This window comes from Mercenaria mercenaria, chromosome 8 (genome assembly GCF_021730395.1).
Source record: "Mercenaria mercenaria strain notata chromosome 8, MADL_Memer_1, whole genome shotgun sequence".
NCBI classification, from domain to species: Eukaryota; Metazoa; Mollusca; class Bivalvia; order Venerida; family Veneridae; genus Mercenaria; species Mercenaria mercenaria.
Genome location: NC_069368.1, coordinates 7,449,782 through 7,468,737, shown reverse-complemented (window position 1 = coordinate 7,468,737; position 18,956 = coordinate 7,449,782). Strand labels below are relative to the sequence as shown.

Sequence of the window (18,956 nt, the reverse complement as noted above, 5' to 3'; positions counted from 1 at the left end):
TTGAGTAGCTTGGGAGGCTTGATAATCTTTCACTTTACTAACCCCCACGCATGGCCATTATAGTCCAACAGGACTGTTTGCCATTATCAAAGATGATGATGATGATGATATGTTTGTATAGTAGTATGCTAATAAAGGCTTCCTCACGATGCTCGAATGCAGAAAGAAGAGTGCCAAGAAGCTGAAGGAGGTCCACTCAGTGATTAAATGAGACAATAATAAATTCTGTATTTCCATCTTACCCATACTCATGTCTTCTGCGATCTAGGCGGTAGATCTATTTCACTATGTTATCTACTCTTCATGAAACTTTTACAGCTGCCAATATACATCAAGTTTCTGAACCCCAACTGGAATATAAAAGCAGGAAGATAGCGCTGGGGCAGGTTTCTACATAAAATTATATGCATGGTAAACATCAAGTTTCTTAAAATTTGCTCTTCCTGTTGTAATGAAGCGCAGATATACCTGACCGTTTCTACCTATGGTTAGTTCACCTGAGCAAAATGTGATCGAAATGAGTTATCATGTGGTCAGTCCATTTATTTGAAAAAAGAAATAAACCTGGAGTGCTTAAAACTTTCTTATTTTCAAGCCGATTTGAAATTCCTTCACTGCCTTAATTGGTTTGAAAATTAAAATACGGAGAGAATATAAATTATGCAATAGAAAAAAAAAAACGACTAGAGCATGTAAATTCCTGTCACTAAAACAGCACAATAACTTATAAATGTAGCCTTCAATTCAATAGATCATAAAGTGTAAAATAATTTGTAGTCTTAATGTAGTATTTCAAAATCAAAACTGTGACAGGTTTTGATTTGGCATATAGTTTTGATTTGGCCTAGGAACATGCTTAATGCCGATGTAAATTACCATCATTGAAAATTTTAAGTGAAACGGCCGAACGCTGTCTAGCTGTTTCATGCCCAATTGTATCCAAGCAAGAAATATTCAATCAATATTACTATACAAGAATGTACTACTATACACAGTGCAGAGTGCATACGGAAGTATTGCTGGTCAATCATTCAAGTAAAAGAAGTTACGAAATCAATGGAAACGGCAGTTGTGATATAGTGTGTAGATCTACTTTAACAATATTCAGATAAATCGTGTTGCTGCAAAAACAACACTTCATGCACTGTACATGGCCTAATGTGGTGACAACAGTGCATTTCTTAATTAATAATGCATGGTGAAATTTTTACTCTGTGTGCTTCTCTATGAAGGATATGTTAAAACCTAATTGTGAAATATCAAATATGGTTGAATTGATTTACTATGAAACATATGTTACTGATGAAAAAAAACAACTTACAGGCTTTTCATACTAACACTGACAGAAACATAGAATTCTCCTTAACTTTCATCAAAATCAGAATGGAAAATAAAGTTTAAGTAATACTTCGCTGCAAACAAAGAACTTCATACACCAGGTTTACACCATCGGTTGCAGACAAGAAAGATAACTCGAATTGAAATGAAATGAATACAAATATCAACCCACCGTTTGATGAGACGAGCGACCCAGATGATGTTCAAAGAAACCGCAACAAAAATCAGGTACAAGAAGACGTGGATTTTATTAAAAGTGACCTCACCGAGTTACAAGACGTAGAATTACAAGAAGTGGAATATAACTGTGCTTTACCAGACCCGATAGATCTAGTTCTACAGGAAATAGGTGAACAGGTAATATTAGTGTAGGAATTTCTATTCAAATTTATTCTAGCCCAACTGTGAAGACTAACTTAAGGTTATCTGAACCACTATAAAGTCTACTCTCCAGCCTGCTCCAATGTTATAAAACTGAGTTTTGGGTACCAGTCTGAGACTCAAACTCAGATTGAGACTGAAAATCAATCTCAAGTAGTTTTGTGAACACGGGGCCTGAAGCATTCAATCAGACAAGGTTGTTTTGTCAGATTTGTAGAATTCTTTATTGTGAGGATGCCATGTATCTGGCTTATTGAAGGTCAGTGGTTCTACCCAGGTGCATGGAATAATGCACGAGGAGTCACCGTGGGTTTTCCTGCACCATGAAAAGCTGAAAAGTTGCTAAATGGCACACAAACGTGTCAACTCAGCAAATATGTACTGGTTAAAACCTTACCATAGAGAGACCTGTACATATTTTGAGGAGCGAGTAGTACAAAAACATACGAAATATGTTGGATTTCGTCGAAATGAATTATTTCTAATATTTCAGCTTGGTTATCTACTTTTAAAAAGTGTTTGTTTTTCTTTTTTTTCTTGTTTTTCTTTTTTCGTAGTTGTTGTTGTTGTCTTTTTTTCATGCCACTTGTTTTAATCTTACAAAATTATGACGACAGGTTTCTGACGATGATGTTGTAGAAAGACACAATTCAAAGAAGCTACAGTTTTCCGACGATGCTAGAAGAAAAGATGATGATGAAAGGGCAAACGAAGAGTCGTGCAGAAATCCTATTTTTAGATACAAAGTTTGGGACACTATCTTCCTGTTCTGGAACACAACGACAATGGTGAAGAATACATTTTCTTTCTAATAACAAATTTTAGATTAAATTCCAAGTACGTTATTATTATCATGTTTAACAATGTTACCAAATTAAATTCATTATCGCAATTTTTTAGCTCACTTGAACATTGTTCAGGGCGAGCTTTTAGTATAGATGGGCGGTACTGCGTCAGTTACCCGTCGACATGCGTCGATATTTTACGTTAACATCTTCCCCAACCTGCCCCGCCCCCACGACACAACTGGTCAAAACTACACCAAATTTGGTCTGTAGAATCCTGGCGTTGACCTGTCTAAGTTCTATTTAAATGGTTCAGACTGGTCCTTTTAGGAGCTGCCAGAGCTAATAATAGAAAAAATGAAAAAACGTGTGCTGACGGAACTTTACTGAATTTGTTCTGTAGCATACTTCTGTCGGTACCGCCTGACACCTTTTAGGGGCCACCAGAGCTAAACTCAGAAAAAAGCTTTAAACGACATCTTCTCAAGAACCGCTGGATGGATCTTCACCAACTTGGTCTGAAACATCCTTGTGGTCCCGTTTAGGGGCCACTATAACTAAAAATAGAGAAATAATAGACAACATCTTCAAATGAAACACTCACTGGAGCTTTAAATTTTCCCCCGACTACGATAAGAAATAATGACCCTGGGCCCAAGGTTATAAGAAAGAGTTCGGAGGCAGGTGTCAGACATGAAGCTGATTGGTTGAGTGACTCTGCTTAATTTTAAAACTAACCAACGGCAAAACTGCAATCTGAGACTGGTTTCCAATTCTTGTTTATAACCTTTAACCCCGAATAACTGAAGTAATACGTGTATAGTTATTTGTAACATCTAATAGTTATGGAAATGATTATTTGATAGTGGTAGATTCTAATTGCTGTTTTACTATATGTTATCAGGGTTGGGTTTATGGACAAATGGGCCCGGCTCTGCCAGATCTCCAGCTAATAGCACGGGTACCGCTCCAGGAAGCCACATGGCTTTTTACTGGGTTCGCCATTGGCTATCTCGGTGGTTGTTTGTTAGCAGGATCCAGTAAGTAAATTGTAAAGAAATATATATACATGTACTATAAAGCATAGAATACAGTAAAGCAAAATAATAGCAGAATCAAAATGTCGGTTTAAGCAGGATGCTGTTGTAAAATATCATTAAATAGATTCCATAGTTCAAAAGAACCAGGAATGATAACACAATCTTAGCCTCGATTACCTGCCCCTATCGCAACACAACGCACTTTTGCTGCTGGTAGAACCTGGAACCAGAGAAGTACTTGTGACCAGACTAACAAATCACATCTATGAATAGATCCAAAGGAACCGCATTGAATGAACACATGTCACTCTCTCTATGTCAGTATTTTCGTTTCTTATAATTTCTGGATGTAAATACTTGAACTGGTGTGATCGCTTATATAACGCCTGTCCATTGCATTGTTTAGTACGTAATACTTCAGACAATGAGGATTTGCTTGTTTTTAGTTCAGGACAGATTCAATCCACGACTGTTGTTGTTTTTGTACACACTTGGTACGGCGATCACTATAGGTCTGTTGCCATGGATACCAATATTTATTGTCATGGTGATAATGAGAGTCATCAACGGAATCTGTATCGGAGGCCAAGACACGGGTTTGCTCAAATTTTATACACAGTTTACGATTACATATGTACATAGCTTTATCCGCAAAATTTGCCTCTGAACCATGTGTCGTGCAATTCAACATTACATAAACAGCTTTCAAACAGAGGACATACGACTATGTTGAGTCCACGGTAGCCTTTGATTATTGATAATATTAAGTTACGAAAATATATTTTACTTTATACAGATGCTTGTACAGTAGAAACGTGAATGCTTGTTATTGCACGACTCATTATATACGTTGCCCATCAATAGCTAGTAAGTAGTTCTCCAAAACTAAAAGAAATCTGTCAAATGTTTGTTCTAATGTCATGTTATAAAACACTGGATTGTTTGCTGGTGAGTAATTGTATGATATTTATTGAATATCTTACATTAAGAACTTTGCCGGAGATCAACATGTACATATTTTCTATATTTAGGTCTTCACTCCATGTTATTTGCACTCTGGTCACATGACGGAGGTCCATTTATCCAGATGACGCACGTGCTTACTGCTCTAGGTGGAATCATTTCACCCCTTATAACACAGCCTTTCGTCAGAGAGCCAACAGGTAATGTTTTTCATCCAGGGTTGCCTTCACAAGTAGGCTATGTTACGAAATATGCATATATTATAGCTAGTTGTTAACTGTTCAAAATAATGGAAGTAAAGTTGAAATATCCTTCAGGTATCTGACATGTCTACGATATCTCTGTGAAACGCTCTTTTGGTTCTTTAATAATATGCTGGCTTCAAATATAACAGAAATCAGAAACGTACTGTCCTGAAACACTTCTTGCTTTTATTAATCTTTAACGAGAAAAAAACATCAATATTTAGGATTTTGGCTAAGATGGGGCGTATTTTCTAGGGAAATCTGGAGACATTATTTGCATTTGTCATCTTTTAAACTTGTACATTTTCAAAAAAAAGTTTGGCCAAGTTGCTAGCTTTTAAGTAGCTAGCATTTATAGATGTCTCAATTTTGGGCCTTCAAAAAATGTTTGTCAGATTGTACTGGGGTTGGAGACTCCTGCGGCTTGGCTTGACCCCGCACCGCCTCTTTGAATCTGCTCTTAGAACCTTGATTTCTTACTGGTTTAACATTTTTTCTCAAGTGATCGCTGTTTACCTTCTGCTTTTCTTTGCAAGTGCTAGTTTTGTTTTAAGTTAGTTTGATTATTTGTATGTATTTTTTCAGGTGTCCAACAACCTGCAAGGAATTTCTCCTATAAAACGCCAAATACAACTCTGTCAACACTTTCCGACAACACAATCATTACACCTAGAACCATTTTAATTAGTCAGAACTCTAGCGGCGTCACATACCCGAATGTTAATGAAGAAGACACTAATGTTCAGTATGCATTTCTGATAACAGGAGTTCTAGTGTTTACAGCAGCGGTTCCTTTCCTCGTTGCTTTTTTCCAAAAGCGTGTTTTGAAAAAGGCCACGCGTCAGTATAGCAACGAAAGTGTTGATAAAAATAAGCTACCGAAATTGATAAAACAAATAATTCTGTGTATTATGTTCGTAAATTCATTCGTTGCAACCGCTTATATAGATTTGTTTCCAAGTTTCTTGACAACGTTCTTAATGAGTCAGTTAAACTGGACTCAAAAAGCGGCATCTTCAGTTACATCTCTGTTTTTCGGTATGTATGCTGTGGGTAACTTCATTGGCGTCTTTATTTTAGCCTATATTACACCCGCAAAACTGATTGTTACGTCATATATTTCGTCGGGAATTACACTACTCGGTGTTTTACTGAGTGTTTTGTTTGAGCAGACAGAATTGGTTTGGGTAACTGTGGCACTAAGCGGTATCACGATGTCTGGAATATTGCCAACACTCTTCACGTGGACACAGGAACATGTGACACCAATTACAGCTAGAATAGCTTCGGGTCTCCTCATTTCCGGTTCCGTCGGAGTAATGGCTAATCCACTATTGCTTGGGTACATGATGGATGTGTACTCGCCAATGTGGTTTATATATCTCTCTCTGGGAGAGACCGTTGTTTGTTCACTGCTATTTGCAACAGCCTTTACCCTGTCTAGGTTATATTCTGCCCAAAGGATCAAAAAGCAAGAAACTTCAAAAATGGCTCTTAACAAAGACAGAAAGCTCGAAGACTTGGAGGAAATACAGGGTAAAACAGAAATATATCCGCGTGGAACTCTGTATGGCGTCTAATAAAGTGTATTTAAATTTCAGACTGGCTGCTTTTTTGTTATGTAACAGTATATTCATAAACTTTGTCAAATAAATTCTGCAAAATCATTGTTTGCAGCTCGCTATTGATGTTTGAAACTTTCGTTTTAACCTACAATGATATTAAGATAGTGTGACATGTAGGAAATTAAGTAACTAAGAAGCTGTTTGTTTCCGGAACTGCGGAGAGGAGACAACCTTTCTTCCGTCAACATGATTCATTTTATCCCTAATGTTCGTAATAACACAAGATAATTCCCGCGCGATAACGCGCTTCCACGCGCACAAGGCTTTCCGTAATAACCGGAAAATGCCGAAATCTCATACGAAGAATACGTTATTTGCCGAATGTAATTACGGATCCACTACCTTTTATATAAACAAATCAATATACTCTGGAAATGAAGAATTATCAGAAGAAAAAATAGTATACATCTAGCTTTCTACATAGAATATTTTAGAATGGCGTGTTTCTATTAATGAACTCAACAGTTTAAAATTTATATATTAGTTACTTGCTTCAACAGTGTTTCGCGGTCGACTAAAGTTGGGATGCATGTAGCGGCAGCTTTATATTCACATTATAACCGTTTATCCGTGCACTTTTTACGCATGTGAACTTAAATAGATAGAAACAGTCCGCAGACATATCAGGGTTTCACAATGCAAAATTTCATTGTAATCGAAGAACCTTGAAATATATTAGAAGCTTTAGAAGTTTCATGAAGTCTAGATAGCATAGTTAAATACCGCTCTAGATTCCAACATATCTTATGGAGAAAACATGATAAAGCTAAGACTGAAACATAGAAAAAGTTTCCTTTACTGCGGAATGGACCTCCTTGGACATCTAATTAACTGGCACTCACCTCTGCGTTCGAGCATCGTGAGGAAACCTTTCTGCTTACGTCCTATGTGCCCGGCCGTGTCTGGAATAGTGCCCGAAGTGGAAGTCCTGGTCTTCATTGTGCGATCTGTGTTAGTTTAGTTTATACTAACTACACACGTTCCTCCTCGCTATTTTCCTTTGTAAACTTACTGTCCTTACCATTGGACGATTTATTTCATTTTCATTTAAGTGTACTACTTATAGACGTATTTGCTAAGCTATTTTATTTGTAATTGTTCATGTATTGATTTGTGAAATTTGCGTATTTCCACGTTTGCTATTGTATTACAATTTGTATTTTTCACGTACCTGATTTGACTGTTTTATGTTTTTACGTTTTCTTTATGTGTACCAGACTGGTACTATGTCAAATAAATTAATGGAACACAGGACAACGTGGTTACTTCAGTCCGTAAACCCGTTAAATCTACTAAGCGACCCGGGCTGTATTTGTGATATCCCACCCCCCACCTTGTGCTCGACCCCCTCTATTGCCTTCGGCACTCGCGGGACGTCTTTGGCCGTACCACTTTTTCGAAGCCGGCGACGGCCCTGCAAGTAGTCCGTACTTGTTAGCTGATGTCTCAAGCGAGGACACCCCTCAGTGTTACTGATTTAACTGTTCAACAAGCCTGTTAATTAGTTTCTATGTGGTTCTGTTGGTAAATGTTCTGTTATATAATTATGACAAAGATATTTTCTGATCATCGTTGATTGTTGGCCTTAATTATGAATTTCGAAAGGCGTCAAAAATATATGTAGTAAGTTACAAAAACAAGTAGCTTGCCAGAGTAATATGAGCTACATGTTTCAAATGTCAAACCGATGCTAAAATATTAAGAAAGTAGGTCAGTAGGTCACATTCCTGATCACTGAAAGTCAGTTTTAAGATCGGTGGGCAAAACTGTATATGTCATCCAAATTTCAAGCCTGTATCTTAAAAAATAAGAAAGTTGGTCAGTAGGTCCAGGTCACATTCATGTGACCCCTACTTTGGGTCATCAGGTAGTTATAATTAAACAATCCAGGAAATATGATCAGATCATTTTAAGTATTTTTCCTATATAACTCATATAAAAAGTGACCCCCGGGGCGGGACCTCTTTTCACCCAAGAGCCATAATTTGAACAATCTTGTTAGAGAACCACTAGGCAATGCTACATACCAAATACCAAAGGCCTAGGTCTTGAACTTTCAGACAAGAAGATTTATTTTCCTATATAAATGTATGTAAAACTTGGGACCCCCAGGGCATGGCCTCTTTTAATCTCAGGAGCATAATTTGATCAATTTTGGTAGATGATCCCTAGGCAATGTAATATACTAAATATCAAAAGTCTATGCCTTGCAGTTTCAGGCAAGAAGAGTTTTCCTATATAAGTCTATGTAAAACTTGGGACCCCCGGGGCGGAGTCGTTTTTCACCTCAGTGTAATATTTTTTCTTGGCAGAGGACCACAAGACAATGCCACATACCGAATATCAAAGGTCTAGGTCTTGTGGTTTCAGACAAGAAGATTTTTTAATTTTTTTTCCTATATTTTTTAAACGGACCCTATGGAAAATTACATATTAAAGTGCAAAAATCGAATCACATTCGACAAAAATCTAAACGCCCGTAACATTTTTTAAAACAGCTGTTACATTTTTTTAAACAGCATTGACAAAAACGTAAACGGACCCTATGGAAAACTACATATTAAAGTGCAAAAATCGAATCACCTTTGACAAATATCTGAACGCCCGTAACATTTTTTAAAACAGCTGTTACACTTTTTGAAACAGCATTGACAAAAACGTAAACGGACCCTATGGAAAATTACATATTAAAGTGCAAAAATCGAATCACATTCGACAAATATCTAAACGCCCGTAACATTTTTTAAAACAACTTTAACATTTTTATAAACAGCATTGACAAAAACGTAAACGGACACTATGGAAAATTCTGAAATTCTAAATGCCATCGACACTGTAATAAAGTAATCATTAAATTTTGTATTCGCTTTTCAGAAAGAAGATATTTTACATTACACCTTCTACGTTAAACGGTCATTGAAAGAGTGATTCATTTTTTACATACATCAAAAATCTGTAGCGAAAATGTATTTCACGGAGAAAATGTGGCATGAATTTCATAACAAATATATCCGTAATAACCAATATACCGCTAATACATTTTACAATACGCATATTTCCATACATCTTCGACAGATATCGACAAAAAATAAAGTCTCAATCAGAGCATTGCTAAGCTATACTTACTAATCAGAACGTTGCTTTGGCTCTATTTATTATACTTCGCCCTGTAAATTCATTCACTGCCATTTTGGATATCAAAGTGTAAGTTACTTTGGCGTATTTCTCGCATGAGTGATTTGACTTCCGGTTTAAGTTTATTGCCTTACAGTACTTATCGAGACATTCGGTTAGATACCCAACATGCCTAAGTTATCAGAGAAGGAGAGGAGGAAGAGGTGTTGTCGGTATATGCAGTAACGCCTTCTTCCATAACGCCTACAATTTTACGCAGGAGTGACCACGCATTCAAATTCTGTATACAACGCAATAGTCCTCGTCAAAACCTTTCATTTGATACCAAACACTGCTAAAGTCGTTCCAAGTATAATAGAGAAATATTGTACTTTACTTTTTTTTTAACAGATAGGTAAGGTAAGACAACCATCGTGCTTAATTGACTGCCGTGCCAATAGTTATGTTATTCATATATGTATTAAAGAAAAGTAAACATTCCTTTCTATTATTACATTAAAAAATATTGTAAACCGTTAGAGGAAATAAATAAACTCAATAATCAAGCTTTTTAATTCCGTTAGTATTTATAAAGAAGAAAGAGGTAAAAGCTATACACTGAAATTATAAAACGCGCTCAATAATGCGGACAAATGTTAAACTACATGTACGTGCTATCGCTTGTCAAAATTCTGCTTCCTGATTGGTTGTAGTTAGCGAAGTGTTATATACTATACTGAAGTTCTACAGGTAAATATCATCCGGTTAAAGGGTCTGGTAGAGCGTATATCACGGTTTATGCTGTATGAACGATTAAATTAAATATTTCTGTTTCATTTTAGCATCAGGTAAAGTAAGGAAATTAATAACATTTTGCTATAATCATTTCTATACTTATGCATAAAGCGTTAACGGCGCTCTTTAAAACCAATATATATGTAGCGCGGAGTAAAGAGATACGGGTCTTAACCTGTCAGGTTTATTGGAAAAGTGTTACCGCTTGTCAAAATACTGCATTCCGATTGGCTGTTGGTAGTGAAACGATATTTCTATTCAACCATCTACAGTGTGATTCATTAGACGAAATGGTCCGGACTGGTAAGTTGTATGAATAATTTAGTTAATTATTTCTATTGTATATCGTATCGGGTTTATTAAAGAAACTGTAATTATTTCTATAATTATATTATTGCGCCCATAATCGAATCCTGCGCTAAAATCATCGTATTTGTACACTATAGCGCGGTGTACGGGTTTAGGCCTGTCAAAAATATTTTATTCTCTGATCAGTATTCAGACTTTGATTACCGTTGTCATTTGACGGTAAGATGCAGAAGAGAACGCGTGGCATTTAACTGATTGATCATCAAAGACTCGTTTGATTAATGACCACCGCTATGAGCATACATACCTAAAAATAGTTGCACCGACGTCGTAAGTTCATTCTAAAATTAGACTATGAGTTCATTTGAATGACCTCTTGTTAAAACGAATACATAGTCATTTACTTAGTGGACGCCGAGGGGTACACATCATGGACAAAAAAGTAATCTTCAGTAAACTTGCTTCTTTAAACATGTATTTATCTTAAACAATGCCTAATAGTTTAGTTTTAATGTGATGAATATTTTGTTTTAGATTAGTTACTTTCTTTACTTTTTGATATAATCTGTTTTGATTTAAAAGAAATGTATTTGTTCATTTAGGTCTGAGATGAATTTATATGGTTAAATATAATTAATATTCTATTTGATTTTCTTGTAATATTTTATTTTCGTGTTATCTCCCCGTGTAGGGCTGACCTTTAATGTGCGCGAACACGCCCTAGATAGGTATATAAGTCGGCTCTATCTACTTTAGGGAGTCATTTCTATTCATAGAACGTAAAGTCATTTTTGGTATGAAAAATAGGTTTATTACTGTCGTTTCTATCTATAACATTGTAAAGTCATTCTTAAAATAGAAAGGTGATGTCATTCTAAAACTAGATTTCAAAATGGCCATTCTCACGCATGCGCATACCTGGCCCCAAAGAGACCCCAATACTACTCCTGTGGGTTTGGACAAGAAGAATTTTAAAGTTTTTCCTTTCGGTTGCCATGACAACCAGCGTTCTGTATGGAATTCAATTCTTTGAAGTTTTTTCCTGTATAAGTCTATGTAAAACTTGTGTCCCCGGTCTCCTTTCATCCCAGGGGGGTAATTTGATCAGTCTTCATAAAGGAGCATTAGATGATGTCACATGCCAAATATTGAGGCTCTACGCCTCTCGGTTTTGGACTAGAAGATCGTTTCAGATTTTCCTTTCGGTTGCCATGACTCCGTTTCGGTAAACTAAATTTCATTAGAATGTCAGTAAATGATCTATAACCTATACTCTAAGAGACTGAAGAAGGCGCGGTTTAATTAGTTTCAAACAGAGATTTTTATTGCTTTAACTGTTCAATAAAATGAAATGGGGCCTTGTTAACTGTAAGTCGGTTAAAGATCATTAATTGACATTTTAATGCAATTAAGTTTGCCGAAACGGAGTCTGGAATCTCAATAAATGATATATAACCGACTTATAGTTAAAACGCCCCATTTCATTTTATTGAAAAGTTAAAGCAACAAAAATCTCCGTTTTAAAGTAAACTAAACTGCGTCTTCTCCAGTTAGCTAGTCTTTTCTCACTTATCGGACAGAAAAATCTCTATTTTTAGAAGTGCTGGAAAATCTTATCTCACATGGGTTATCCCACACTCCTGTGACGGACTCCTTCATGCGCTGAATATACATATTATTTATGTAAAATAATTAAAAATCAGGTACCTTTATCTTTTCTCTCCGTTCCTTATAGTGTATTTCTCGATTCAAAATTCATTACTTTATGATAAGGACGTACCGTTACGTTACAAACGATAAAACTAAAGCGGAACTTTGTTATTGTGCGTCACTGAAATATCACGACGTCACTTCTGCTTACGGACGCCAATTTCCCGCGTTTTAAGTAGTTTCATATTTTTATGCTTGTTTTTATCGTTTCTGTTGTGGTAAGTGAAAAATAGAATCCATCATTGGTGTTCGGTGAAGATCGGAAATCCCAACCCTCGGGCGCACCGCTCAAGTCTTAAACGAGGGTCGGGTTGGGATTTTCTGATCTTAACCGAAGACCAATGATGGATTCTCTATATCTTCACTCATGATCGAGGAGACCATATTTATTACAAGATCATTTCTTATTTTAATTACAGTTTTGTATTCGCCCAGTTGCTCCGCCTCCTTCAATGTTGATGATTAAAAGTAGGCGTATCTATGTATTCCCATATGACGTCATAACAATGACGTACGAACAGTAAATCAAACTCCCCGCATCGATTACTTCCCTTGATGGTACATTAATATAATTATAATGAACGCAAGGGAAGGTAACCACAGTGAGGAGCATGGTAGTAAATGTGTTGCATAATTAAATAACACACAGTTTTTGTCTTCCTATCAAACAATAGGGAAATTTACCGGGTGTCATTGGCGTAGAAGCGATCTCAATATACATGGAGAAGGGGGACAACGGGGGGCCGGCCAGCTAAACCTATCTTTATTTCACTCGAAATATATTTTGGAAACCAAAAAAATAAATAAAAAAATAAAAAATGTTCTACCCCCTTATACAACAGATATCACACCAAATCCTTAGGCCAAATGTACTGTATACTCAAATACAGTGTTATTTTAGAAAAAAACAGTTTTTGGTGATAAATTTGGGCCGGGGGCAAACCATATGCTGCCCCACACTACCACTCCAGTCTCAAAATTGAGGGGTGGGGGTTGGGGGTTGGGACAGCCCCAACTGCACCCCCTCACACACACACACACACACACACACACACACACTGCTCCTATGCCTATGGATTTTATTAGATTATTGCGTGTGTGTATATATAGAGAGAGGTCATTATTCACTAAAACGGGACATAGAGCAAGTACAAATATATTGTATTTATTTCAGAGACCTTTAGGCCTAAGTGGCTATTTAAATTCATACACCTTTACACTTAGAAAGACAGACAGATATATAGACACACCTGTTGTTCCAAACGAAACAAATCAACAAACCAAACAATACATGATTACATCAAAACGGAATGACAAAATGATTACATACATAAATACTTTAATTAAAGAATTCCCTTGCCGTTTATGTATATAGCATGGTATTAAGTAAGTAAGGTATATAAAATTCGTACAGAGCTACCACAACTGAAAATTTGTTGTTTGGAACAAATAATCTCAGTATCCTACTTCGGTGTTCTTCGGCTATTAACGTTACTCAAACAAATCGACCGTGAAATTCCGTAATTGGGTACGGAAAATTCCGATTGTTACCACAGAGGCTGGATATTTTTTCCATTGTTTCTGGTGTTCGGTTTCACTGTTATGACGTCACACTGATATGACATCACTGCTGAAGGTCAATAGGCTTTTCTTGCTCCGTCCATGTACGATTCAGTACGTCTTTTTTATATTTATCGCGTGATAAATACAGTATAGATATGGTAATAATACCAAACAAAAGGCTATAGGTACCTAGATACAATAATTTGCTTTAAGAATGCTTTATGTCGAGTATGATCTACGAGTTCGCCTTACTAGACGCCATACAGAGTTCCTCGCGGATATATTTTAGTTTTTTCCTGTATTTCCTCCGTATCTTCGGGCTTTGTGTCTTTGAGAGCCGATGTTTCGTGCTTTTTGATCCTTTGGGCAGAATATAACCTAGACAGGGTAAAGGCTGTTGCAAATAGAAGCGCACAAACAACGGTCTCTCCCAAAGACAGATATATGAACCACATTGGTGAAAACACTTCCATCATGTATCCAAGCAACAATGGATTTACCATTACTCCTGCGGAACCGGAAATGAGGAGACCGGAAGCTATTCTCGCTGTAATTGGTGTCACATGTTCCTGTGTCCACGTGAAGAGTGTTGGCAATATTCCAGACATCGTGATACCGCTAAGTGCCACAGTAACCCAAACCAATTCCGTCTGCTCAAACAAAACGCTCAGTAAAACCCCAAGTATCGATATTCCGGACGTAATGTATGACGTAACAATCAGTTTTGTTGGCGTAATATATGCTAAAATGAAGACGCCAATGAAATTACCCAAAGCATATAACCCGAAATAGAGAGAGGTTAGAGAGGATGCGTCTTTCTGAGTCCAATTCATCTGACCCATAACAAACGTGGTTAAGAAGCTGGGAAACAGATCTATATAAGCGGTCGCAACGAATGAATTTACGAACAATATAACTAAAGTTATTTGTTTTACCATTTTCGGGAGCTTGTTTTTATCAATACTTTCATTGCTGTATTGACGAGTGGTCTTTTTAACAGCACGTTTTTGGAGAACGGCGACGAGGAAGGGAACTGCTGCAGAGAAAACCAGAATTCCTGTTATCAGAAACGCATACTGTACGTTCGTGTCTTCTTCGATAACATCCGAGTATGTGACGCCACCGGTGCTCAGGCTAGGCACGGTAGAATTTACAGAGGTAACAGTTGTGTTATCAGAAACTGTCGACAGAGTTGTATTTGTCGTCTCGTACGATAAACTTCTTGGTGATTGCACGTCTGAAATAAATAAGCGAGAGAGTTTTTGAAAAAACACACAATATTTAGCACTTTCTGTCTTGAAACACTGCCTCTCTGAGGTAGGGTTGGGTGATAGAATTGATGAAAAAGAGGTATTTAAAACTAGAATTCTCTGTTCTGGCTTTTATAAAAAGCATTTAAAGCATATAAAAGTATAATTTATTCATATTTCTATGAAGTTATATCTCAAGCATCTGTCGGTCAGGTTAGGCCTACCCAATTCGGAATTTTATGTAAGAAGAAACCTGTATTCTGGACACTAACAAAGAGCTGAAACGTATGTATTACGAAGCAAGGGCAATATGATCAGCGTCCTAGCTATATTTTTACACATAATACAAAGTGAAAGTAGCTTCTGTTGCTGCTATGACACAAATTTGAGTTCGAACTGTGTCGTAACTCAACCAATACATGTACCAGAAATTCGTTCTGAAACCCTACGGTTGAACGTAGTTAGCCACTGCATGGTGGTCAAGATATAAAAAGAAATAATGCGGGAAGAAAAACCTTAAAAGAATATTACCTATAGGCTCTCTAACGAAAGGTTGTGTTATCAGGGGCGAAATGATTCCACCAAGAGCTGTCAGCACGTGCGTCATCTGGATAAAGGGTCCTCCATCGCGTGCCCAGAGTGCAAACAACATCGAGTGGATACCTAAATACGGAAAATATGTTGGTTTTCATTGCTAAAACAAGTCATGTTGTAAACTTTATATACCTGTAAAGAAATAATACCCTTGAACAACGACAATTTATATACTCTACGGTATAGCTACTGCTGAAGGCACTTCCGAAAAATAAAAACCTCTCTATAGCAGACATTTCGTTTCCCAATGGATAACATTCTTAGTAGTTCCAAATATACCCCCTAATTAGCTATAACCCTCTACACAATCGGCCTTCCAAGTGGTGTTCGCTCTAGAGAGGCTGTATAGCATAAACATGAGAACAATAAGCAGCTTTCTGGTCGTCATGGAGCACTGTAACATCTACAAAGGTCACAGAATGCCCTACCAGTAAAACCTGAGATCTGTATAATTTAACCTATTATCAGTACACGTGTTCGTAAGGTCAGTGGGCAAAGGTATAACACATGTATGAATGTAAATATTTGTTGCGTTTATTTCTAGAGTTAAACCAACCCGTGTCTTGGCCTCCGATACAGATTCCGTTGACGACTCTTATTACCACCATGACAATAAATATTGGTATCCATGGTAACAAACCGATGGTGATTGCCGTACCAAATGTGTACAAAAATAACATCAATCGAGGATTGAATCGGTCTTGAACTGAAAAACAGAAAATGATCAATGATTTTTTTCATTTCATACGTGTCATTTCATGTCAATAGTTAATTCGTGTGTTTTTTCGTGTAATTTTGGTATTTTCCGTACTTTGTGGTGTACTAACTTTCACCATGTCCATGACAAATGAAAAATAATCTTGAAAAGCTTTTTTCGCTAACATACATATATTTGAAACACATGCTGTGTAAAAACCTTCACAACAGACGTGTTATGTGGAGACTTAAAGTTACCCCATACTGGAACTCTGTCTGTGAAACATGGCATCGACTCAATGTTATTTCACAACAAAGGTTCGCTTAAGCCTGTGCTTAGACGCGTTGTTGTGGTTCTCATTTTGATTAAACTACTTGATTGAGTTCTTTGCTCCAAGAAATCGCTTGTTATAGATCTGATTAGAATGTACTTACTAAATCCCGCTAACAAACAGCCTCCGAGATAGCCAATGGCGAATCCTGTAAAAAGCCACGTGGCCTGTTGGAGCGGTACCCCTGCTATTAGCTGGAGATCTGGCAGAGCCGGGCCCATTTGTCCATACACCCAACCCTGACAAATCATAATTGATTATTGTAATACATCATTCCAAAGAGATTAGACCTGTTCAAAGAGGTAAATTTGGACACATCATAGTAACCGAATATCTAATAGAAATCAGTAAGAGAAAGCTGCAGGTCTATTTAAATTAACCCGTAGACTGCAATAACTTGTATTTCTTTATTATTGTCTCTTGTGAAATGGGGAACAGTATATATATTTATTTGTATCGTTGGTACTTTATTGTGGAAATGACACCATATTTACAATTCTGATAATACTTGCAAATTTTACAAAAGACAGTTAATGAGACATTCAAAGGCACGCGATCACGTTCATGCCAGCATATTGATTGTACTTTTTGCACATCAAAACCTGTGATTAATCTATAATTAGATTAAGCTGTGCTTTTAAATGAGAGAAACATCATCCTTACCATTGTTGCTGTGTTCCAGAACAGAAAAATGGTGTCCCAAACTTTATATCTAAAAATAGGATTACTGCACGATTCTTCGTCTGCCTTTTCGTTCTTATCTTTTCTTCTGGCATCGTCGGAGAACTGGAGTTTCTTTGAATCGCGTCTCTCACCGGCACCATCGTCAGACTGTTATTAACAACAATATTTCTGGTTATAATTTTTTTAATTTATGAATAGTGATATAAATAACATATATAATATGTACTTTAGTTAGGCTAACACTGTGCGATGTAAAGGCATTAGTCGGTGGCTTTTAAAAAGTTTTATACTAAATGCTCTCCTGACCTATTTTATAGATTTAAGAGATCAGACTGTAGATTGGATACTTTCATGCATTATAGCGATTTTATGGTGGAGGTATTAAAACTCGCGAAATTAGGACATGATTCAGATTAATGTTCACTACTCTTTAGAATTCGAGAGTGCACTCGTGAAAATAAACCATCACGAATACCACCCAGTCTACACTACCCAAAATCAAGTCTTAATAGAAGCTACCATTTTTACCTGTTCGCCTATTTCCTGTAGAACTAGATCAATCGGGTCTGGTAAAGCACCGTTATATTCTTCTTCTTGTAATTCTACGTCTTGTAACTCGGTGAGATCACTTTTGATAAAATCCACGTCTTCTTGTACCTGATTTTTGTTGCGGTTTTTCTGGACATCTTCAGAGTCGCTCGTCTCATCAAACGATCGGTTGATATATGTAACCGTTTCATTTTCGCTCGAGTTATCTTTCTTGTCTGCTACCGAAACTGGTAAATCGATATCATCGTCTGCTGTATTAGAATTAGGCACGGGGCGTTCTTTGTCTGCAGCAGACGACAATGCTGAAATTGTTTGATTATCCGTCTCTAATGCTTTATTTTCCATTTTGATATTAAATTGAAATTGCAGAGAAAATTCCTATATTTCGTTTTCAATAGAATTTGATCACGTGACGCTATTACAAATATTGTACTATTGTTTCTTAGCATCAGTTCCATATGTCTCAATGTTTATTGATCAATATGCAATAAAAAGTCCACACTTGACATTAACATATCCTTTTGATACAAAAAAGACACAGCCTTTAATCGCCTCACAAGTATGCACAGTCAGTCACAGGTTAATCGCAATTTACCTGTTTCATTATGCATACAGAGTGAAAAATGTAGAAGTTCACCTCACGTACTGTACGAAAAAAAACTTCGTTAAACGTTAGTGTGTGATTTATTTGCAGCAGACACTAGCACATAAATGTGTTCTTAATATCCTTTAATTTATTAACGCTTAACTGCTAGGTTAAATATTATATCATGACTGCGGACAGAGGTCAAGCTATGCCGCAACTTGTTTACGAATACATGGTTATTGTACCGGTCAGCAAATACTATTGTAAGCCTGTAGTACATTAGTATCACGTTTAGCGCACAGTATAATACGGTATTGATCGCTACTTCAACTGATTTCTGTTGCTCGGATACTGTTTTAATCAGATAGTGCTTCAGTCGTCAAGGGACCGGATGGTT

At 36.8% G+C, this 18,956-nt stretch overlaps 2 protein-coding genes across 2 annotated transcripts; one reads left to right on the top strand and one right to left on the bottom strand.

Annotated features, from left to right (window-relative positions):
• The first annotated feature begins 2,003 nt into the window (after nucleotides 1-2,003).
• Nucleotides 2,004-7,544, top strand: LOC123565525 (sodium-dependent glucose transporter 1-like). Its single transcript, XM_053550358.1, has 5 exons — nucleotides 2,004-2,507; nucleotides 3,409-3,544; nucleotides 3,991-4,140; nucleotides 4,576-4,707; nucleotides 5,338-7,544. The coding sequence occupies exons 1-5, from the start codon at nucleotides 2,505-2,507 to the stop codon at nucleotides 6,330-6,332; spliced, it is 1,416 nt and encodes a 471-aa protein (XP_053406333.1). The 5' UTR covers nucleotides 2,004-2,504; the 3' UTR covers nucleotides 6,333-7,544.
• Nucleotides 7,545-13,627: 6,083 nt separating this feature from the next.
• On the bottom strand, nucleotides 13,628-18,789 carry LOC123565883 (sodium-dependent glucose transporter 1-like). Its single transcript, XM_045359653.2, has 6 exons — nucleotides 17,953-18,789; nucleotides 17,404-17,571; nucleotides 16,844-16,979; nucleotides 16,269-16,418; nucleotides 15,650-15,781; nucleotides 13,628-15,105 (listed from the first exon to the last, which is right to left on the bottom strand). The coding sequence occupies exons 1-6, from the start codon at nucleotides 18,316-18,318 to the stop codon at nucleotides 14,120-14,122; spliced, it is 1,938 nt and encodes a 645-aa protein (XP_045215588.2). The 5' UTR covers nucleotides 18,319-18,789; the 3' UTR covers nucleotides 13,628-14,119.
• Between the last annotated feature and the right edge of the window lie 167 nt (nucleotides 18,790-18,956).

What these genes read in the sequence shown, in the direction of transcription:
- LOC123565883 (XM_045359653.2), bottom strand. Translation starts at nt 18,318, where the DNA reads ATGGAAAATAAAGCATTAGAGACGGATAATCAAACAATTTCAGCATTG. An exon ending in TACAGGAAATAGGCGAACAG is followed by an intron (nt 17,572 to 17,952) that starts GTAAAAATGGTA and finishes TGTTAATAACAG; the next exon opens with TCTGACGATGGTGCCGGTGA. An exon ending in TTTCGTTAGAGAGCCTATAG is followed by an intron (nt 15,106 to 15,649) that starts GTAATATTCTTT and finishes TATTTATTTCAG; the next exon opens with ACGTGCAATCACCAAGAAGT.
- LOC123565525 (XM_053550358.1), top strand. An exon ending in TTGTTTGTTAGCAGGATCCA is followed by an intron (nt 3,545 to 3,990) that starts GTAAGTAAATTG and finishes GCTTGTTTTTAG; the next exon opens with TTCAGGACAGATTCAATCCA. An exon ending in TTTCGTCAGAGAGCCAACAG is followed by an intron (nt 4,708 to 5,337) that starts GTAATGTTTTTC and finishes GTATTTTTTCAG; the next exon opens with GTGTCCAACAACCTGCAAGG.